The sequence below is a fragment of the Polyodon spathula genome, chromosome 1 (genome assembly GCF_017654505.1).
Source record: "Polyodon spathula isolate WHYD16114869_AA chromosome 1, ASM1765450v1, whole genome shotgun sequence".
NCBI classification, from domain to species: Eukaryota; Metazoa; Chordata; class Actinopteri; order Acipenseriformes; family Polyodontidae; genus Polyodon; species Polyodon spathula.
Window position 1 is genome coordinate 102,325,486 of NC_054534.1, and position 24,102 is coordinate 102,349,587.

The following is a 24,102-nucleotide window of genomic DNA, read 5'->3' on the forward strand; positions in this document are numbered from 1 at the left end:
TAGTTAATAAGATGTGTGATTTCACACTTGCAATCCAGTAAGGAGATTATCCCAGAGTTTAAATACATTGTGATACCAAGGGTAATACCTTTAAAAAAAAAAAAAAAAAAAAAAAAATATCTGTGTGTGTATGTGTATTAGATAAATAAATTATATATATATCTATATAATGTGTGTATGTGTGTGTGCATGGATGTTGAAACAAAGATTAAGAAATGTGTAGCTGCTGCTGCTGCTGATAATATTAAGATTTTTTATTCAATGACTTCCCCCCCCCCCCCCCCCCCCCAATTGTAACCATTGGTAGTGTGTCGAGACTGTCGTCGTCAGTTGTTAAACTTAAGACTGTCCTCTCTATTCTATTAGTCCCCGACCCTTCATTCTACCGAGAATAAAAAACGTTTTGACTCGGGACTCTATAACAAATCCCCGTAGTAAAATAATAAAAAACGTCTTTGAACTGGTCATTGAGATGAAAATAAATGTCACTGTGGTAAAGGGATTAGCAGCATTACATTACAACTGCCTTGGTTGAAGAGAGGTACCAGTGAAGATAAAATGAAGAAAGGTTAATCCACCTCTTGCTAGAGAAAACAGAAATCTTTGTAAACGAGTCATTGTAATTGAAGGATGCAGTGTTACGTGTGTACTGTATCTATGAGGGGAGAGGAGGTCCTGTTCTGGGGCAGGGGCATGCTTATGATTGAGACAGTAGAACACTACTGTTTATTGCACAGTGTAGGAGTCCTGCAGCTGTCTGCTGATGGACGCTGCGTTTTGCACAGATTTCTGGTGACTCTAGCGGTACCTGCTTTAAAGGCTGTTAACAGGAGGGGTATTGTTGGTGCCAGTGCTTGTTATTTTCAAATGTAATGCTAACCATTTGATTGTCTTGTAAAGCTTTTTAGTTTTGAGTAGGTTTGATTAACTGTAATGTAATGTCACATTTTGTACAAAAACAAAACCACCACCACAAAAAAAAAGAAAAATCTGTGTGTTCATCAAATGCATTCATCAGCTTCAAGTAACGCTGGACTGGAAAGGAAAGCCAGGGTGTTGAGGGGACTGTCTGTGCCCTGGGGAATGGCTCTTGTAAAATATACATAAGCCTTTTTCAAGCGGAGTGGGGGAAAAGAAAAAAAAAAAAGCTTTGTTTCAGTATTTGTACATTTTCACTAAAATAGCAGCTTAAAAGTTGTATAACTGCTGTTGTGATGCCAGTTTCCGTGTTTTAAGTGGGGAAAATTTGATTCATGACTTTGCTTTGTGCTGTGTACGCCTGATTTCTGGAAAAAAAAAAAAATATATATATGGAAACCTTTTTTTCTCACGCAGCTGAGAATGAGCTGTTAACACATACACAAGTGCACAAGCGCTTAGTTGATTTTGTTTCAGTATCAATAAATTGTGTTTCTTTTGAGGAAAAATCTGTTTCTGCCTGGAAGTGAGTTGAAGACAACATTCATGACTCCTTTTGTTTTGTTGCAAGGGGAGTCGTTGCTGCACAAAAACACAAGTGTTTCCGTAGGAGAGAAACCTTTACCTATGGCCCAGGGGGGAGAGAGAACAAGAGTGAGAGGAAGGGAAAAAGCACCTTTTAAAGAATGTTTTCAAATATTGACCATCTTGTGTTGCCCTATTTGAAGATTTCCTGATTGTCTCTCATTTGTTTCCACCCCCCCCCCCTCACACGTTCTGTTCCAGTTGAGGAGAGTTGTGTTTGCTGCTGACACCTTGTGTTCCTTTAGATGGAGGTGTCCTGTTTTGCTCACGTTGCAAGAAGCAGGAGAACATCTTTAAAAGAGTTCCTTTGAAAAAAAAAAAAAAACAACGTTCGGACTGGCACCAAATCAGGCACAAAAGTCTTCTCGGGGCAAGACTCAAAACACACAACCAGGCTTGTATAAAGGGGGGGATTGTTGGGGGGGGGGGGGGGGCCTTTTGTGCCCCTTTTCTTAATTTGAGACAAAGGGAATATCCTGACAAAAACCCTGCTGTTGGTCTTGCACATTTTAAAACACAAATACCCTGTGGTGCTAAAAAAATTAAAGTCATCGCAGTGTATGCTGCCTGTGTTGCTGTGAAACCACTCTGAGATCCTTGCCATCACTGTTGCCTTTCCATTTGGAGGGGATATGTTTGTGTTTTGACCTGATTTCCAGTTTCGAGGATCAGTTTAAATGTTACGCCTTTAAAAACAAAAACAAACAACAAAGACTTCTGAAAATCCTTCGGAAGAGGATTTAAACTGATTGTCAATAGCAGTTTATTTAAGAACCTTTTCCCCTTTTTTTTTTTTTTTTTTGGTTTCAGTGCCTTTGTTTTGTCCGATTGGCAAGCCTGTTCCCTCACGGTGATATTTCAAGTTTGGAAAGTGCATGCACCCTGTCGGTGTTTTTCTTTTTTTTTTTCCCCCCCAGCCAAAAAGCACATTATCAGTTCATGTAATATCACCAGCTCCTTGCTAGTAATATTGTCCTTTTTAGTGAAAAGAAAGTTGCACCTGCTCCTTAGTCGCTGTTCTGCAGGGATCCTGGTACCTCGGTGTTTGCTGTTCCCTGTGAAATGTGTGATCTCAGCTGAAGTTCCTGGGCTGAGGTTTGTACCAGCAACACAAAAAAACACAAGAGGAAGCCAAAGCAGCATTACATCACCCTGTTCTTCAATCCTTGCTTTACCGTCCTAGCTAGAAGTTAACCGATTTGTCACCTAAAGCAGTCACCTGGAGGCGTCTTGCGTGCAGCTTCTGAGCTCCTGAAGTTCTTGCCTAACACAGCGGATCACGAAATGGCCTTTAACAAGAAGATGGCTTTAAAGCAGTGTTTGATTGTGTCCTGGAGGAGGATGGGGGCTGTTTTAATGCCTGCAGGGTAGTGTGCGGGCTGGAGGAGTTTGTGGTGTCAAGCAAGCAGCCAAAGGTAAGGTAAACAAGAAAAGAAAACTCCTAATCAAGGGGCCTGGGAATTAAGATGGCTCTTGATTTTTTGCAAAACTGCGACCTGAAGATCTTCAAATTTTAGTTCAGCAGAAAAGGTTTGAATTTTGACATTTTAAAAAAGTGTTAATTGCTAGCTTTTAAAATTAAAAGCTTCTAGTTCCAGTATGTGGGGCTGTGCACTGAAACCAGTAATATCAGCTGTGCCTCAAAACACAAAAACGCATCTGTAAAAACTCAGGTAAGAAGGGAACTTTTATAAAGCAAGCCTGCACACCTATTGCATAAGGTTACTGAAATTAATTTCACTTGTGTTTTCTTATCGGTGCTTAATTTAACTTGCATTTGTAATGTGTTTTCTGAACTTCATAACCTCTGACGAGGCACAGCGGTTTACCTCCTCCGTGGCTGAATGCGCTCCACCATTGATTGTTGTTATCACGCAATGTGTGTTTTGCACATCGAAAACAATCCGTTTAGCAGCACGTCCAGGCAGGTCTGTATCTAGCAGATTAGCTGGGAGCCAAACAAACCTATCAGGACGTGTGCAAACTAAACTGTGAAAAGTGCAGGAGCGCTGTGCAAATAACTGATGCCTTTCAAAACGTGGGCGTGTAATCTGTCTCAATTTAAGAGTCACATGGTATAGGTATGAAACATTGAGATTTCTTTATTCCTGTTACTGTTTAGACTCAATCATTTTCAGTCGCCCTGGTGACTTTTAAACCCCTCAACTGATCTCTCAAACGTGTCTGATCTCTAGATGCATTAAAGTGTAACCATTCAGCTGGGCTCAAGGCAGGTTGTTGCAGGGGGGGGAACAGATTAATGTCTGCACTCTGGTGTATTTGGAGATTAAACAGAGCGCTCTTGATCCCACGGGTGCTGTTGGTTATGAGAAGTAACCAGAAGCAGAAAATGATTAATTTACATCTAAGCAAAGTATATTCAGGATATCTAATGATATTTCATACCTCTCCTAAGTTTCTCATCAAGGCTTTGACATCACTTATTAATTATTTGGTTAACAAACGTAAGTTCCAGTTTGTGTACATTGTACTGACCCTAAATCTCAACACAAGCCATCGTAATCCATGAGAAGATGATACTGTCTATAGACAGTAGTTTAGTACAGCACAGCAGCTGGCTGCTTGAAGAATAGCCCCCTGTTTATTTCTTTTATAAATCTAGTGTTTAAGGGAAAGTTAAGAAATGTGTACAGTATGTGCTCTCAACGCTGCGATGTTTTAAATGCATTCGAGAGGAATTCCCTCCTGGGTAGTTCCATATGTTCTGCATTGTTACTAAACTCTAATAAGAGCAACACCATTCAGATCTGTTTTCATGTAACCTCAGAGTGCCAGTAAATGCATAGGAGTACGACCCTGGAAGTCTCAATGGGATAGGGTGATCGATCAGGGAGGTGGTGCTTTCTTTTTTAAATGTCCAGTTCCACACAACCATTTGAAAAGTTTCCCTGTAAGGGAAATTCACTTCTAAAAAGCTTTTCTTCAGAGGCCAAAAAAGCAGTCCCACAAGAATTTCCCCGCGCACGGAGGAAACTCTTGATCTGATTATGAGACGTATTCTATTGTAAGTGCACAGTCCCTTCACACTGCAAGGGCAGATCATTTTCTGCTATTTTATTTTTTGAAGCACTGCTTTTAAACCAGCAATCTTGTCCTGGTGTTGGAGAGACTGTGTGCTGGGTAGCTCCACAGAGATGCAAAATGTTGGTAGTGGTTGTATTTGGAAAATGAGTCAAGAAACCAAGATTGCCAATTGTTTTGCTGCTTTAAAAGTATGCCATCTGAGGGTGGTGAAGGTGCAGTGTTGGTTTACTTCAATAATCCTGAACTAAAGTGCCATCCCTCCCTCTCTATTCAGTCCAGGGCTGGTGCAGAGACTCCCCAAAGTGTAGGCAGCTTATTTTGCCTCATGGTGCGGTAGTCTTGTGGTGGTTGCAATCCGCCAAGCTTATATTTGACCCATGCCTTCAGATGTAAAAATAATATGCAGTAACCTAGCTTCACATTTTAAGTCTTGCCCCCTGCCCTGTGCATTCTGTGCTGGATTGAGAGAACTGTTTTGGGGGTGGGACTCGAAGGGATGGAGGCTCTTATCAGAAGTGTTTCTCATTGCGTTTCATGTTGTGCACTAACTGCTTCGCAGTGTTTATTTAACATGCTTTTACTTCCAGTATTATAAACTGGTCTATTTCATGCCGAGGATGAAATGAGCTCCTGGGGATTTGGCTGGCAGGAGGGGAAACCAGTTCTTCTGTTCATTTTGCTTTAGTGCTAAAGAAAGCTGCCTCAGCATATTTAAATACGCAGTGATTTCTGCTAAGAGGGGCTCCATTAGTAGCAAGCAGTTCAGTGCATTATCTGTTATTCTTAAATATACCGCGCAACAGTAAGCGGGTGGAGAAGAAGATAAAGCCTAGGGCATCTAGCCAAACACAGACAGCTTTTGATGATTTTTAAAGAGGTTTCCATTGGGGGGTCTCTCACAGGATATTTGTTGAGTAATGATCCTTCACTGGGAGCCCATGTAGAGTAGTTGGTATAGTGCTGGTAGGATGCCCAGGTGAGTGGCAGGGAATGGGAAACAGAACCCAGAATAGCTTAAAGCAAACAAGCAAGGCTGCCCTCATGTTTCACAGGGTGTGGCTGCAAGTCATTCATCTTTCAAAGGCTTGCAGAGCAACTGAGAGCAAAGGTTAGTAATATACACACCACGTTTCATCAGAGTTGGGTAAGTGGTTCTCTACATGCATACTTTTGTATTACAATGCCTTCTGTTTTTGCTGCCCCCGACTGCCGAGTTCTGCCGGTCTCTGTGTGCTTGAGTTTATCACAGCAGTGCGTTCACTTTTGGATTTTTACACACTATAGCAAATGTTTGTTTGTTTTCTCCAGGGTCTTAACTGCGCTGGACCGGTCTTCCAGATAGCCTGACTGGATCATTGAGAGAGTTGGGTGAGTACACGCTCTCTGTGTCTAATGAAGCCATGGCTCTTTGTGTTTTAATCCCAGGGTTTCCTGAACCCGAGGTGCGATGGACACAGTCTGGTGTCACTTTCCATTGTATTTGTAGATGGCAATATCCATTTTTGTTCTATTCTTTGTATGAAAGTGTTAAATAGTGACGTTTTAGTTACGAAGGAAGTTGAATTTATCCGATTGACTTTAATATTTAATAAAGTGTTTTGAACAAAATAAGTGTCTGTTTTGTCATTACATTGTCGAATAAAGGCTCCTGAGGTTTATTACTAAAATAAATGATCGACGACTCTGGCATACTTAGCAGCCTTCAGCAGTGTCCTGAAAAGGACAAAGGGAGCCACCAGCAAGAAAGGACAAAACAATAATTTTCTACATTTTTATTGTTTCCTTGGCATTCCTTTAATTTCCAGCGCTGTGAACGCCAGGTTAGACCAAAATCACCCCGGGGACCATTCCAGACAGGAAATCCACGCTTTTTGGAACACAATAATGGCAAAATTAACAAATAACAGCCAGCCCTGTATCCAGGACCATCTCCAGTAGAGTGACCACATTGAAACCCTGTATTCAGGACCATCTCCAGTAGAGTGACCACATTGAAACCCTGTATTCAGGACCATCTCCAGTAGAGTGACCACATTGAAACCCTGTATTCAAGACCATCTCCAGTAGAGTGACCACATTGAAACCCTGTATTCAGGACCATCTCCAGTATAGCGACCACATTGAAACCCTGTATTCAGGACCATCTCCAGTAGAGTGACCACATTGAAACCCTGTATTCAAGACCATCTCCAGTAGAGTGACCACATTGAACAAGTCCTGTGTTTACTTCCCAAGACTCCTGGATAAAAAAAAAATAATACAAAACACCCCTTGTAGACAAATGGCAATTTCAGTTGGTTACCTAAGTGGCAGATCAAATTAGGGCTGACTGTTTATCTAGTGAACATTATTAACATTTGAAAAAAAAAAAAGTTCCACACTGTAACTGGTTAATATTCATAGGCGTGTTACCCATTTCAATAATCTCATACACATTAGAGAACAGTTTGTTTTTGCAATATTATAGAATGCACAAGTTACATTGTAAGGGAGCCTGTGTTTGAATCAAAACATTGGAGGTATTTATAGGTTTTTTGACGGCATGACAACTACTTGTTATTGTTTATATTCAAATCCATGGTTTATTCTTACATGATGTAATGGTGTTCTGTATATTATGACATCATTTTAAATGGTATCTTTAAATCTATATTAATTCTAATAAACATTATTTTATATAAAACTTATATTTATATTATCATGCAAAGCTGGCTCTGAAAATCAGCCTTGATATGGTCTCCCCAGCGCATCATCATGCACAACTTTTGAATTAATGGCCAGAAGATTGTGATTGAGTATGGCTGTCTCTTAAAAAGTTGTTACAGTTCACCAGTAGAGGGCAGATCAAACTAAGGGATGACTTAGTCTGCAACTTACAAAACTATTACTACACTGGCCTTCATAGGCTGCAAACATGCAGCTGGAGGTACTTTATTTGTGTTTTTTTTTACATAAACTCACAACACAAAAGTAGACCCAAAACATTCTAAAATAAGCCAGCAACTGCACGTTTGAAACGGCACCCAGCAATTTACAGCTTCAGCTGTAGTCGACGCTACAGAGGGCTTGTCCGCCAATGGCTTTCCAGTCCATGGCGCAGCTCCAACAAAATGTTCTGTGCACAATCATTACAAATCCTATACTAGAATAACACCCCCTTCTAGAGTTAATGCAAAATAGATATCGGGTGCAAATATTAGTGAGTGCTGGGAAAGGGGGGGTCCTCTCGTCCAGCCCCCACGGGTCTATGTAGTGCGAGAGCACAGTGCGTTCTAACACATTTAGGAATATCCTGTAATCATTCGGAGACGTGTATATACTGTCGTTAGTACCAGACTTCCAGTATAACAAAATATATAACCATGAAATATATCTTGCAAAGAATCATTGGTAAGAATTATACAGTTGTTGGTCTCTTACACACACACACAGTAGTAGTATGTGTGAGTGTATATACCATTACTACATCATCACTGGCACCCTTCTGCTGGACCAAAGATCATTTGATTCTTGGATTTTGAAAGGGAATTATCAATTTGCATTTGCAAAGTAAAAAATAGGGTATTCGAATGCTGAAAGCAGAGTTCAGACCCAAGTTCAAGAAACACGTCTAGTTAGAGATTCTTGTTTCTGTGGTAATTCCTACCCATTCTATAAACCAGTCTCCTTTCCCTTCCCATAATAAGCTCCAGTTCCAAATGTGCGCTGCGCTGCTTCTGCAGCAAAACATACCCCTCGTCCCAAGAAGAAACTATAGAAACAGCAAGGAATATCAGCCAATCACATGTTCAAATGATCAGTGCATCAGAGTGTGTTGATGGTGAATCTTGTGTTAGTGCTGTACAACTTTGAGCATTTCAGACATAGATATACAATCCACATGCTGATGCTGAAAATGCTTCATAAAATCACCCCCCCGGCTTTCATTAAGGCACTTTGTAACCCTATACCAATGTCACTGTCACAGCGTGTAGCACTGAAACGCTAATGAGTTTGAGCACAACTCATTCAGAGCAAACTAGAAGCAAGTTGCCCTTGAGCCCAAAACACAAACATTAGCGTTTAAAAATAAAAATAAAAGTGTGCATTTGGCTCAAACTTGGATTATAGCAAACAATGACAGATTGTCAAGATGTTCTTCTTGCATTACAAATTCTTGAAGAACGTAGCGATGGCTCTCGAATGCAGCGCGGGTGAAAGAAAGACCGCTTTTAGTTGGCCTAATCGTTGCACCAAATCCCTTGGTTTAGGCCAGTTCCCACTGGGTCTATTCGGCAGGTCACTCTCTCCCTTGGTTCTCCAAAGAGTTCAGTCTCTCGGTTTGCTAGGGCCGTGCCAGTCCATTGTGCGCAGCCTCTGAGACGAAACTGCCGTTAGTCTTGCAGTCTGTTTCCCTGGCCACAGCCTCCGTTTCTCTCTTGGCTTTCCACCTCCGTGCCAGTGGCTCAAAGAAGAGGGAGATGGAGGAGAGAAGGTAGCAGGCACCCGCCAGGTAGAAGGAACAGTCATAGGTCTGTGTGTAATCATACAGCCAGCCTGAAACAGAACACAAACCACAGGCTTTAAAAAAAAAAACGTAGTACAGCATTCCATGTTAGAATGGGAAATGTCACGTTTTTTAATGTGTCAGGTTTTCGTTAAGTATATCCAGAACTACAAAGCGGTGTGTAATTCAATATGTTAACGTAACATTATTCAGCAGGTTTCATTTGACTTTACCTTGCAAAATGAGTTAATTACATTAAGGTCCAAGCATGCACACACAAATAGATTTGTCAGCCCATATGGTATTCTGAGCACATGATGACTCGACAGGGGAAAATGTTGAAGAAATGTGCTCCTGTAGACATGCTATTTTTAAAACAGCAAGAAAAAAAAACCCCTCTAAATTAAGTTACATCTGAAACGTTTCATTGATTCCCAGATAAGGTGCTGGGGTGGAACTCAAATCTGCACATGGATCGGTCTCTGCCAGTTGCAAACAAATAAGGTCCCCTGGGCGCAGTGTGTTAAAACACATGCAGCAGAACAATTGAAACCTTAACAGCTTACTGTATTGCAAGAAGGAATGACATTTTTACCTGTGCATTATCATAACTGCTACAGCTACGGTCAAAGGTTTTGCATCACCCTATAAAATTAACTCATTGTGCTTTGTAAAGTCGAATGAAACCTGCTGGATAATGTGATGTTAACATATTGAATTACGCTCCGCTTTGTAGTTCTCTGCTTTTGGCCATAGCTGTAGAGGGGTCCGGATGCCTACAGATGGCTTCATGCTAGAGGCAGAGCTATTATTGACGTAGACCCCCATCATGGCTGTGTTTTATTAGCTCTGAGCCTGTGGCACAGTAACAGATCCTCAGTGCAAGCTCTTTACAAGCTGGGAATCTGCTCCTTTAACAAGCCCTGCAGGAAAGCAGAGAGGCTTTGATTTTCAATCTTCTCTCATATGAACACAGCATCGAAACACATCCATAGTTATTTCCAGGAAGCGTTCAGCATGCTGGCTTGGATTGTATCCACATTTGGCATGTACGCAGGCAGATGGGGAGTATGAAATTCCTGCAGGTCAAATATAGGTTGTTGACATGGTCAATTTATATTACATTACATATTCAATTAAAGACGTTTAATAACAGCTACAGCCAAATGTTTTGCATCACCTACAGTTTTAGGGTTGAGACATTAAAAAAAAAATTTAAAAACTTTATGAATTTAGCTCTTTTGTTTAACATCATGTAATCAGACATTAAAAAATGATACAGCAAAAGTCTACCGAACAGTAGAAATAGTACAGTATTTTTTATTTTACGGTTTCATTTGACTTTATGCAGCAAGATGATGTAATTCTAGGGGGTGAAAGTGTTGGCCAGAGCTGTAGTTCTAGTGGTACACTTTCTTGAAGTGCTTTTAGTTTAGCCCCGAGTGTTCATTAGATATGGACGAGTTACATGCTGTACACAGACAGACTGAAGAGCAAAGTATTTTAGGGGAGGAGATGGAAACCTAACTCCGCTACCACGACCCCAGGGTCACGGAGCTCCACTCACCTGCAGTGGGGGGTCCTGTGAGACAGCCGAGCCCCACAAAGAACATGGAGAACCCCATCGAGCTGGCAATCCGGTGCACCCCAACCAGGTCCACCTGCACGGAGCACAAACACGCACCCTGCTGGTCACACCACCACTCTGCAGCAGCACCCTCAATTATTTTGGTATGTATCACTTTCACTTTGTAGAGCTGATGTTTTCTATTTTCAACTAAGATGCGCATATTAAGTTAAAAGGTGTCTTTCATTACTATCTGTTATTTTCCTATGACTGACATGCTTCCATGTCAAGTGCTTTCTGTCATGTAACCTCTTGAAGCTGACTAGAAGTGTAGCATTGAAGTCTCTGCAATGAGCAATCAAATAAAAATCCAATTCACCTTCACAGGAAAGAGCACCTGCTTCCTACAGGAAAATGTGAGCCTATCGACTCAATCCAGTTGACTGGAAATGAATCTTCAGCTCAAAGCAGTTTACACTATGCGGAGTGTGTCAGGGTCAGGCTCACTATATCCTATTGACAATGACTCACGAATAGGCTTTCACTGTTTGATGCCGTTATTTCTTTTTTTACAATGCTCTTAACTTTTGTTCTTCAAAACAGGACCCAGTGTGTTTCGTTAGCTGTTGCTGAATTATCCAGAGGCTTTGATTGATGCTTTATCTGCTCTCTCCTGCCCTTTGAAGTGAAAGCCTGCTTTTGTCAGCACGAACAGCCTGTCCTGCAGAGAACATGTTCCTATACAAACAAATCCAGATACGAGGATCTGCTGAGCAGGTGCGTGACACAAGGCAGATATAAAAGTGGGTGGGACCAGAGTTTCTAGGGTTGGAAAGCAACGCCCTGTCAGCTGAGCTGCAGCAGCCAGCCTCCGTCAGTGGAGTGATCAGACAAAGTCCTTATACAACTCCACTGGAGGAGCACAGGGCTAAAGAGACAGGGAGTTTATAGTGGGACACTGAGACGGCTTTAGTGACATATGAAACATCAAGACCGCCCCACGTCTGGACTGCATGTTCAGACAGCTGAGCTTCCAACAGCGAGACTCTGTTCCCTTCACAGAGTCCTGTTACAGGGCCCTGACAGAGATACCCAACACACACACCCAAAGACACAAATATTCACAATTACAGATATAGACAGCTAGAGAGCCATACATAGATCCGCTGATATGCGAATGGAATTTTTTTTGCAGAAAGATAGAAATAGGCAAGGAGAGAGCCGGTTCACCCTTGCAGCCTCCTGACATGACGTTGTTACTGCCTGACAGGAACTGCTTATGAACAAGCTGTACTTGAAGCTGCTTCACTTTCTATTTAAAACAAATAAATAAACAGACCGATCAAATACGTGACACTGCAGATTCATGAAGAGTGCGATCCGGAGAAACGAACAATCGTCACTTTGTTCCAAATTGTTTTACTCGACCAAATCAACACCTCCAACCAGTCATTATTTCATTTATCAGCTGTTAAACCTGGAGTCCAGGTTGAATATCACAAATAAACGGTAGTCTAACCGCAGGTCACAGTGGGTTAATAGCCAGGCAGAGCTCACCAGGACTGGAAGCAGCAGGGCCATGTAGCCCCCACAGAAGATGGCGTAGAAGACAGCGTAGACCATGAGCTGGCTGTAGCTGGTTGCCAGTGGCGACAGCAGGTTGACCAGGCCGCAGAGGATAAGGTAGGCCTTGTGGTAATGGTACTTGTGGACCACGTTCCGATCGGTCATCCATCCGGACACAAGCTGGGAGACGGTCTCGGTGATACCTGGAAGAGAGAATTCCACAGTCAACTGCTGAACTTCTCCCAGCCACTCAGGGTGGACTGAAGAGCAGCAGCAGTGGAACGTCTAGCGCAGGGCTTGAAAACCCGCCCTACCCACCAGCTCTGCTCAAGACAGGCCAGAGCAGCATCAGAGGCAATTTGGAGAACTGAGGTTTGAAACCTGCCTGGCTGGATGGATGCTGCACCTTTAAAATAAGAGGCAGCAGTACGGGCCAGAAACACTAGACACAACGGGAGGAATTGAATACACTTTCAAAACCACACTGCTGGAGCCTCTGTGCTCTTCCTCTGAAACTTTCACAGCTGCAGACTGTCTAACTGGAGATGGAGGGTTTATTTGGACTCCCCACATCACTAAAATAAAATGGTTCAACACAGAGCTGGGTTATGAGGTATTAGGGATCCACTGATATTAAAATAGACTGCGCTAGTTAATTACTAAAATTGTATTAGCCACAGGTATTTTGTCCTTCAAAACCCTAATGTGATGTTTATGTCCAACTTGAATAGGTTTGGTATTTACTCCATTGTAGAGATCCAGAGAGGAATGGATTTGCTATTTACTTGCCAAGCTGAATCTGGGTCCTCTGCTCTCTTTTGCCTTTAACTAAAACGGTCCAAGTAAATGTTACAGACTCGACTGTGCTGTTGCAATGCCAGAGAGACAGGGCCAGTGGAGAGAACTCTGGGTTTTCGGTAATGCAGATGGGCTTCCACACTGCAGCTTCAGGCAACCCTTCACTTAGTCCACTCCCAGTAGGATTGTTTCCAATAGGATAGAGTGTCAGGGAAGTGAATGTGTCGGACCCTGGCACCGACAGTGGAGCTGCTTAGCTAGCTGCTGATCCAGTGCAGTTTGCACCTTAACCCAGTTATGGTACTGAAGGAATTGAGAGCCTGCTGTTCTCACAGTGTTAGAATACATTTGAGAGTCCTGGGAGCATCACGATGTGGATGACCATTTGGATCCAACCTGTCAGTAGATTTGAAACCCTGTTTCCTGCACCTCATTGCAAAAAATAAATAAGTTAGCATCCTTGTATTAGTGGGACACATACGTGGCTTAAAGGGTTAAATCATGAATTGGGCTGGCGGAGAGGAGAAGCAAGGGTTCCACTGAATTGATCTCACTAATACTGCCTCCTGTTAATTCAGTGAAGACAATGCAATTCAAGTTGAGAGTGGTGCAAGAGGGGCAGTGTTTGAACTGCATGGGTTTATAGACAGCCTGTATGTTTTTAAGGACTGGGGGGAACCTGTATGTGCCTTGCTTAGTTCAGCTTTGACTGGACTTTGCGTAGTAGGCAATTAAAAAAAGCAGCAGGGTCATTATATAAAGTTCTACAGGTTTTTCCCACCTCATTCTGAGTCTACTGGCAATGCTGCTTCTCTCTATATTCCCAGTCAGTTTACTAACCTCCAGACTCCCTGTGCCCGTGTGAGCAGAGGCGCTCCGAAGCGGTTGCCTAGCAACCGTGGAAGGGAGTCAGCAGTGCCCAAAGCTATAGACTGTTTACAAACCTCTCTGCCTGGCAGCGAGGGCTGAAAGCAGCCCTTTGAGTCAGAGAGCGAGCTGGTGGGAGCGCGGAGCCCCCTGCTTACTGAAACGCTCTCTCTTGCACACAGACAGCTCATTGTGAACACCTCCCAGCCCTGGGCTCACCAGCTTCTCAGGATAGCCACCCTCCCCCTCCTAGCCTGTGCTGTATGACAGGACCCCACAGGGCTGGCCCTTTCATGCCAGTTGGATGGCACTTGCCTTTAAACTCTGTCAGCAGAGCTGGCAATGGGCACATTGCACTGGGCAGCTGTGCATGAAATATTAACCACCTCACATGCTTGGGCACAGTTTTGTCTCCCGTCTCCATAGCGGCAATCTTCAACAATGGATTAGTGCTGCATGTAGAAACATTATGGGAACAGCAAAGCAAAGTGCACCAATGCCCATCTTTTGTTCCCCATGTGGAACAGTCTCATCTAGCACTTACAGATTCATTCAAAGGTTTATTCAAAAACAAGCAAGCGCTTTTCTTTTCTTTAAATGTCAGGCCTGCACTATAGTAATTATTATCAGTATCGCTTGTTTCACATTTAGCATTTTTGTTTTGAACATTTTTCCTGTTGCTTCCACTGCCCAGCTCGTAGACTGGGGGCCACTGCAGCACTGTAAAACCATGGCAAGGCAAGGCACAATGATGCCTGGTATAAGCAATTGCAGAAGCCAGTGGCATTGATCGAAGCCAATCTCGACCCACAGAGCTGTTTCTAACTTGGAACTACGCTACACCGCTGCAGGCATGCAGAGACTCAGAAATTCATGCATTTTATTGACAAGAACAGGCTGTTGGATTTAATTGAAATGTTATACAGCGGAGAGTGTCCTCAGGGATGTCACATGTGTACTTGGCTATATCTTGAGAAGAGCTTGCCCGATTGAGAGGGTAACCGATACGGGCATTCTTCTGGACAGGTTGTTTATGGTGCCCTGCCCGCCTAAATAAATGTGAATAGCTATTATACCACGCAGAAAGGTTCCGACAAGGTGCCAACATCTCAGCGTTTTCAACGAACCTCCCTGTAAAAACTAGTTACAAGATTACTATACAATCATTAAAAGACAGTTCCTGGATTGAACCAACCTAGGATCCCCTTGCTGTCAGAAGCACTTTACAACAATGAATCGCAGTTCATTTGAATAGGCAAGCAACGCATCTACCTTACTGCGGCTCATCAACACAGAGCTTAAAGCAGGGAGAGAGACACTGGCTGGGAGATTGTGTTGAGTTGAAAGAGGCTATCTATGCGTAGCGGCTCTCCAAAACCAAAACCAACACACTTGCGACTTAAAGTCTACTGGTACGGCTCTTTGGCACAGTGGTAAAGGCTTTTCCGTTAGGCGAGTGGTAAGGAACTCCTTTCCACTTCACTCACCCGCCACCGAGATGATGAAGGAGGCGTCCATGGGGTCAATATCGAGAGTCTCAGCCCTGGCAGAGAGATGGAAGTAGGGGATGAAGTAGGCAAGCTGGCTAAACACTACAGACCAGGTGTAGATGCAGAAGAAGGGGTCCTTCAGCAGGGAGAAGTCTAAGATCTTGCTAGCTTGCGTAGGATGCTGTGGGTTTGCGTTCCCAGCCAGGAATCCATTGGCATTCTGCCCCAGGAACACCTGGCTCTCTTCTGAAGCGAGGTCTCTCTTTTCAGCCTTGCAATTGTTATTGCTGACGTTCTCGTCCTGCCCAGGGCCACGGTGGCTCACCGAGTCGTGACCCCGGACCCCTCAATGATAGGTACAAGCTGCTTAGTTGATGAGTAGTGATTGGTACAAGCTGCTGAGTTGATGAGCAGTGATTGGTACATGCTGCTAAGTTGATTAAGCAGTGATTGGTACAAGCTGCTGGGTTGATGAGCAGTGATTGGTACAAGCTTCTGAGTGATGAGCAGTGATTGGTACAACAGCTATTGGTACAAGCTTCTGGGTTGATGAACAGTGATTGGTACAAGCTGCTAAGTTGATGAGCAGTGATTGGTACAAGCTGTTGAGTTGATGAGCAGAGATTGGTACAAGCTGTTGAGTTGATGAGCAGTGATTGGTACAAGCTTCTGGGTTGATGAACAGTGATTGGTACAAGCTGCTGAGTTGATGAACAATGATTGGTACAAGCTTCTAGGTTGACAAGCACAGTGATTGGTACAAGCTTCTGAGTTGACAAGCACAGTGATTGGTACAACAGCAATTGGTACAAGCTTATGGGTTGATGAACAGTGATTGGTACAAGCTGTTGAGTTGATGAGCAGTGATTGGTACAAGCTGTTGAGTTGATGAGCAGTGATTGGTACAAGCTGTTGAGTTGATGAGCAGTGATTGGTACATGCTGCTAAGTTGAACAGCAGTGATTGATACAAGCTTCTGGGTTGACAAGCACAGTGATTGGTACAAGCTGCTGGGTTGATGAACAGTGATTGGTACAAGCTTCTGGGTTGATGAACAGTGATTGGTACAAGCTGCTGGGTTGATGAACAATGATTGGTACAAGCTGCTGGTTGACGAGTAGTGATTGATACAAGCTGCTGGGTTGACGAGTAGTGATTGATACAAGCTGCTGGGTTGATGAAGACAGTGATTGGTACAAAATGCTGATTTGATTAGCACAGTGATTGTTAAAAGCTACTGAGTTGGTCAGCTTAGTGAATGGTACAAACTGCTGAGCTGTTGAGCACAGTACATATTACATTGGTTATCCAACAGTACAGTACCTGTTGAAAAGAAGGATTACTACAGAACTTTGGCAGAACGTCAATCCGACGGACACTGCAATTACAAACGTGCCTCACATGTACATAGACTCTGGTGCTATTATCCCTAACACTAATATATATATATATATATATATATATATATATATATATATATATATATATATATATATATATATCTAGTCAATTAACATAGATCAGTTAATTGTATTAGTGTTTTCACTGAGGAATCCATAGCATTGTCTATATACTGGAATGTACATACACATTCCAAACTTCAGTAAAAAAAAAAAAAAAAAATGTTTTTTAAAAAGAGAAATATACAATAATATGATACAGCAAATGTGCCTCTCAACACATTTAAAATGATTGCCTAGTGTACTGGACAAAATGCAACAGATGGTTGAAATAATGGCCACAAATTCATATGAGTCCAATGGATAAGGTCTTATTCCTATGAATGTGTGAGCATTTGTTGTGTTATATTCATAACTAGACAATTAATTTCAAAATAATAATCCTATGACATTCTATGTGACCATTGGCATATTTACTTGGTTAATAACAGCAACATAATTCAAACTTTCTGATTCAAATACCTGGGCTGCTTATATTTTCCACACATTCACCTTGAGCTGTGAATTACCTTTACACTGCCAGTAGACAGTAAAGTCCTGTGCCTTTCTGGAACGAATGTGAACTCACCAAGCCACCTAGTGTACATGCACCAGTACTGCACTTGAAACGTTTAAGCTTCTGAATACAGTTTTTAGGGCTCCACTCACTGGACGCGATTTGTTCTATGATAAAATGGTCCTTTCGCTGCGACACTCCCTTTCACACCAGTGGAGACAGGTGTGAGCAATGTGATAGGCGACTCTCCTCTGATTATATCATCAGCTGGAAAGCAAGCACATATGATAATCTTGTTATACAGCTAACAAAAACATACAATACATAATAGCTTTTCAGAATGCTTATTTCTATAAAGGTAAACAAACCACACATGTCAGCTATATCCAGTTCCCTGGAAATGCACTGCCAGATGTTCTTTATAATTTCTGTGTTCTTTATTGTACAGCTCCAGGTATTTTGATTCTGCAAGAATGATTTTTTCTTCCGCCATTGTTTGCTGAAGACACTCAAGGGAAGCTCTGTTCCTAATTGGTCAGTTCCCTAGCTGCTCCATTTTTGTCGCGGTGCGTTGTGTAGTACTACACATTGGTTTGTTGCATTGCGTCCGGTGTGTGAAGGCCTTTATAAGCCAAAGCCTAACATAATAAGCTTTCTGAACTGTTGGCAGTTAATTAAAGGCAGTCTATTTTCTAGAATATAACACCTGATATATTATTATGAAACATGAGACAATTTGTACAGCTTTATTTATATTAATTGCATTAGGATTGGAATTGCCAATAGGCCCTATTCATAAAACTTATATTGTTATTGTATTGTATTTTTTTTTCTTTAAATAACTGTTTGGTTAAAAAAAAATCTAATATCTAACAAACAGACAAATGTTTCAGAGAGTTCCTTGGTATGATTATATCACCATTTCAATCAGCACACTGATGAAGGCACAGGGTGAAACATATGTCTAATTTTATTTTTGCAACTCATGAAAATCCGGAGATGTCAAACACAAATTTAGCAAATGCCTAATGAGATTTTCTTTTTTACTTATTTGGGGGTAGGCTGTAGAGGAGCATTAATCTATTAATAAAGCCCAATAACCCATCAGTAAAACTCTCCATATGAAACTGGGCCTCCTGTTCCATTTGTAGTTCACGATTCAGAATTTGTAACGAAACCTTTTCTCTAAACCCTAACCCTAACCTAAACCTAAACAATAATCCTAACCCTACTCCTACCACTAACCCTAAATAATCAGAATCTCAATCCCTAACTTTAACCTCTGTGCATTACGGGTTATCCAAATTTATCATCAGATACAGAAAACATACACAGCATGCTCTTTGGAGTTTAGGATGAGCTGGAATCATTCACATGGATGGCAGCAGAGGAGGACACGCTCTCTATAGCGGCTTCCTGGAACGAGGACTCCTTCCCCACTGAAATGGAGGAAGGAGAGGAACCTGTACTCTCTACTGAGGCAGAGCCTAGCTCCGAGGTTGGAAGCTAGCGTGCCTCATTTTTGAGCTCCATGTCAGCCCTTGTCCAACAGCAGTTGATCCACAACAGGTCCTTGTTCAGGAGACAGACCCTACCCAGCATTCCCAGATTTCATGGAGGAGGTACGCTCCTCCTGGGATCGTCCGGCCTCAGCGCCCAGTGTGCTGAAGCAAGCGGCCACACTCGCTTCTTTACAGGGCGCAGACAAGCTGGGCCTGGTGGGTTTTCCCCAGTGGACTCGACTATTGCTGCCTTGGGCAAGGCTCTGCTAGTGGGGAGCTTGTCCAAGGACCCTGTGTGCCTGAACCCGCAATGCAGGGTCCTGATGCAGATTAAATGGCTCTGTTCAACCCTGGGGCATATGGGGCCAGCAGTAGAAGAGATCCTACAGTGCTCTCACCGAGAACATGAGACGCCTCAGCAAGTGGCTCCAGACGATCCAGAGGCAGACGATACCGATTCCCATGGCTCTGCTTGGTGACCTGTGGGACCGTCTGCAAGCCAGGCAATTGGTTAACAATGGACTTGAAGGACGCATATTTTTATCCGTCCAGTGCACAGGAAATATCTCTGCTTCGCCTTTCAGGGGAGCATATTCAAGTTTTCCGTGCTGCCTTTTGGCCTCTCCTTAGCCCCCTTCGCACCTTTTCAAAGGAACTACCTAGACAACTGGTTGATCTGTTCCCAGTCGCAGGAAGGAGCAGTGGCCCACACGGCAAGAGTGACAAACCATCTAGCAAGACTGGGTCTTCTTGGGTCTCTCACCATGCGAGCTTATCTGTCGGACAACAGAGTAGAGGCTATTCAAAACTGTCTGGCCCTGTTTCAACAGGGGTCCACAGTGTAGCTCGGAGAGGGCATCCTCATCCCTTCTGTTGTGTCAAAAACTATTGGGTCTGATGGCTGCAGCCTCATCCGCTTTCCAACTGGGTTACTTCGTATGCTCCCCATTCAATCGTGGCTCAATGCCTTTCGTCTACGCCCCAAGTGAGACAGACACCGTGGGCTGATGGTGTCTCACTCATGCTGGAAAGTCCTATGCTGGTGGAGACAAACCCTGCACCTACGTGAAGGTGTGGTGATAGGGGTGATACACAACTGTCAAGTGGTGATGACAGAGGCATCCAGCCTGGGTTGGGGTGTGATCTGCATAGGCAGAGGAGTCAGCGGGTCCTGGACGGGCTGCTGAACATCCCTGCATATAAATATGCTGGAGCTCCAAGCGGTGCACCTTGCGTTCCCGCATTTCCTTCCTGTGCTCCAGAACGGACATGTCCTCATGCGCATTGACAACATGTCAGTAGTAGCGTATGTGAACCAACAGGGTGGGCTTCGGTCCCCGGGGTTACACCGCGCAGCCTTCCAGCTGCTGATTTGGGCACAGAAGCATTTCTTGTCCCTCCGGGCTGTTTACCTTCGCGGAATGGTGAACTGGGTGGCAGACCTCCTCTCAAGGGATAGTCCTGTCAGAATGGTGACTCTACCCTTAGGTGGTGCAGCACATTTGGGATCACTTCGGGGAAACCCAGGTCAATCTCTTTGCCTCGGCAGAGACGACTCATTGACCCCTGTGGTTCTCCCTCAACAGTTGCGGAGGTCCACAAGGCGTTGATTCCCTAGCCAATGAATGGCCCAGAATGCTTTTATATACTTTCCCGCTGATACCGCCACTCCCTGCCTTTCTGGAAAAAGTCAGGAGAGAGAAAGCGACACTTCTCCTGGTGGCCCCCAGATGGCCAAGGAGAATCTGGTTTTCGAAACTTTACAAGCTGCTGTAGGGCCAGCCCTGGGACATCCCACAGTGCATAGATCTCCTCAGTCAGGAGAAAGACACCCTCTGGCACCCAGAACCAGGCAGACTCCAACTGTGGGTCTGGCCCCTGAACGGGACTGTCTGTCCGCCTTAGGGTTCTCAGATGCGATAGTTAGTACACTGCCGAATGCTAGGGCATCCTCCACAAGAGCATTATATGGTTATAAATGGAGGTATTTTCAGAAGTGGTGCATGACCTTATTTACTGCCCCATAGCAATTATTTTACAGTTTCTGTAAGATCTGCTAGAGGTGGGCAGGTCCCCCTCTACACTGAAAGTGTACTTGGCAACTATATCTGCATGCCATGTCCCTGTAGACTCAGTTTCTCTGGGAGCCCATATTCTGGCAACCCAATTTCTAAAGGGTGCTCGCTGACTGCGTCTCCCTAGAAGGGATGCCCTCTCCGAGTGGAGTTTAGACGTGGTACTGGAGGCTCTCAGTAAGGTCCCGTTTGAGCCTATACATTCCATAGAGCTGAAATATCTCTCTATGAAGACAGCCTTTTTATTGGTCATCACCTCTGCTAAGCGGGTCAGTGAGCTGCAGGCTCTGTCTGTGCACAGTTCCTGTATGTGCGTCTGGGATAATGGAAACAGGCTATCATTACACACAAACCCTGCGTTCCTACCTAAGGTGATTACGGCTTTCCACTTGAACCAATCAGTGGAATTAGAGGCTTTCCATCCCCCTCCCTTTGATTCAGAGGAGGATAGGAAACTGAATTCTCTCTGCCCGGTGAGGGCATTGAGCGAGTATATGGATGGGACGAGGGCGCTGTATCAGTCTGACCAGCTCTTCATTTACTATGGTGAAAGGACCCTAGAGCAAGCCCTCTCAAAAGAGTGACTAGCCCACTGGATTGTGGACACAGTATTGACTGCTTATAATGAGGCCGGCCTACCCCTACCCGGGGAGGGTAGCTGTGCATTCTACTAGAGGGGTGGCCATGTCATGGGCGCTCTTTCGAGGTGCATCATTGACTGACATTTGTACTGCGGCTAGCTGGGCTACTCTGCATACATTCACCAGGTTCTACAGCATCAATGTGGTAGATCCCTCTATGTCATCATTAGGCACAAGGGTCCTTGAGGGTGCACGCGTGCACCTCCAACGCTACTTGGCGGTAGCAAGGCACCCCTCATATCCTGTCCGCTCATGCTCCCTCGCGATGGCTCCGGTATACTTTCCCAAAAGTATTGGTTGGTGGTAGTCTTCGAATTGAAAGGGAACATTAGTTTACCGTAACCCTGATTTCCTAAAAGAGAAGACGACCACTAAACCTTGTGAGGTCGCATCACTCGCATTCGCGGCTTCAATGCAAAAGAGGAAGTGAGCTTTGCGGAGCGACTACTTATTTCTCCGGCAGGCGGGACCGAGGACGTCACTCTCCTTCCGTCCGGCCCTGGCTCCTCAGTGAGGTACCTCCCCCGATAACCGTCGACCCTGTATTTTTACTATTTTGCGAGTCGCTTATGGATGGATTCCGGTCCGTATAGGTTTTCATAACCAACCACCAGTAGAAGATGAAAGTCCCTTGGTCCCAATGCCATTCATTGGGTTTACCGTTGTTTTTTATACAATTTTTTTATAACATCATCCCTTTTTTAGGATATTTTGAAATACAACTTCCTTTCTACCAGTTACTACTGTAATATTTCTTAATGCTTGTCATTTAAGGTTTAACTTAAGTGTTCTATTACAGTACAGGACTGAGTGATACGTGCAGAGAATACAAAGCTTTCAGTATTTTCAACTTACTTTGTTTATGGTGAATTGGTTATAATTGATCAGTTATTTTTTAAGGCTTATTTTTTATTTATAAATGTGTTGTGTACCAATATGTGTAAATTTATTTAAGTATTTATTCACTGGCACTCAAATTGTCTCAATTTTTAAAATGTTTACACTCGGCTGTGCATATGAGTACCTTCACTTTTTGTGTTGAGAATTTCAACTCAGACCTGCACGATACTTGTTTGTTCACAGTGTTTGTTTCTGTCTGCTTATTGTCTGTCTGTTTTGGCCTACGTGCTGTTTGCTTTGGTATCAGTGTTTTGTTTGTATAATAAACGTGCATCAGCGTTTCATAGCCATAGAACTGTGTCAAACCATTTATGTGACATAAGCCCAAGAAAAGTTTTAAACACGACACACTGTATGGCTGGCACAGTTCATATAGTTTATTGACTGTTTTCCATTTAATTAATTTTAACATAGTTTGTACATACTTTATATAATAGCTTTCTCTTTGGAACTGATGTCTAGGTAATTTGATACTGCTGGCACAAAATGATTTTTAATCAACAATGCCTGATTATAGATCTAATAACCCTCGGGCCTCTCATTGCATGTGCTGTGTGTGTTGTTCTTCACTTACAGTATTCTCTCTCACTGCTTTTACAAGCTGTCCCACAACAGACAACCGCAGAAGAGCACAATAATATAAAGAAAGACCATATCAAACTATGACTGTGTCCTATAGAACCTATAACTTTGTCAGTAAGCATGTTGAGGTGTACCCCAGTAAAAGCACAGGAACGCAGCCAGTCATAATACAAGCATTGTGAAAGCACAGTAAAGAACATGCATCACAGTGTTTTAAATAAACACGGCACAGAATGGGACATACATGTTAAGTACATGATATAAGCATAGGAAAGGGTTAGGGTAAAATGACCAAAATTACAGAACTGCACTTTTACAAAGGCAGTGAAGAGGACAGGAAATAATTTGCATGCATTTTAGTCCTGGTCCCTCCGCTCCCCCTGTGTTAGAAATTCCCTACACTGTGTTTAAATTATAGCTTTCAAGTTAATAAGTAATTCCCATCCATTTGTCTGGCAGCTGTGCACTCGGTGGTCAACACCTTGGAAACGGTAGGCAAATTAGTACTGGTTTGTAGCAGACCTGTTAATTCATTCACAAGCTTAAAAAACAAGCTGTCTGAACTTTATCTGGCAAGGTGCCAGTGTTCAGTCCATTGTCAAGTCCTTTGTACCTCTCACTGCGCATTGAAGACGTTGTTATACCTTAGAGGTACTACAACACAAGCAGATAATGCAGCAGCACCCTAAATACACAGAGAAACAATGCCTTTCCACATCTGCTCTTTGAAGAAGAAAGCGTGAACCCTTTCACGATGGGTTTATTTGAACTAAGTTCAAGGTGATTTGGATAACAAAACTACTAAAATACAAACATCAACCGCTGATATTTATTTAGATTATTTTTTTTTTGCCTGATATGTTAAGTATGTCTAGATGTCTGGCTGAGGAACTTCCACACATTGTTGCAGAGCTGTCATTCAAAATACGAAGGAGGCACCAAAACCAAGATAAAATGCAGCAATACATGCTTTTGCCATTGTTTTTATCCTCAAGTTTTTCTTTGTTTAGTTTGTCTTTTAAATCGCAAAGTTGTCCAGACCGAATTAGTGGTAATCACTTAGGAATGTTATGTAACTATACACTCTTTGTGTTGTGCTATGTATGTCCTGTCCAACCCCTGTG

General features: G+C 43.2%; 1 protein-coding gene across 1 annotated transcript in view; it reads right to left on the reverse strand.

Moving 5' to 3' along the window:
• Nucleotides 1-8,527: 8,527 nt before the first annotated feature.
• LOC121328294 (monocarboxylate transporter 2-like) overlaps nucleotides 8,528-24,102 on the reverse strand; it is a 65,300-nt gene continuing 49,725 nt past the window's right edge. Inside the window, exons 3-7 of the mRNA XM_041272940.1 lie at nucleotides 19,179-19,272; nucleotides 15,320-15,667; nucleotides 12,159-12,370; nucleotides 10,602-10,695; nucleotides 8,528-9,084 (exon numbers count right to left, since the gene is read on the reverse strand). Coding sequence (XP_041128874.1) covers nucleotides 8,873-9,084; nucleotides 10,602-10,695; nucleotides 12,159-12,370; nucleotides 15,320-15,667; nucleotides 19,179-19,272 — 960 coding nt within the window. The 3' untranslated portion in view covers nucleotides 8,528-8,872. The remainder of the gene's footprint in view (nucleotides 9,085-10,601; nucleotides 10,696-12,158; nucleotides 12,371-15,319; nucleotides 15,668-19,178; nucleotides 19,273-24,102) is intronic.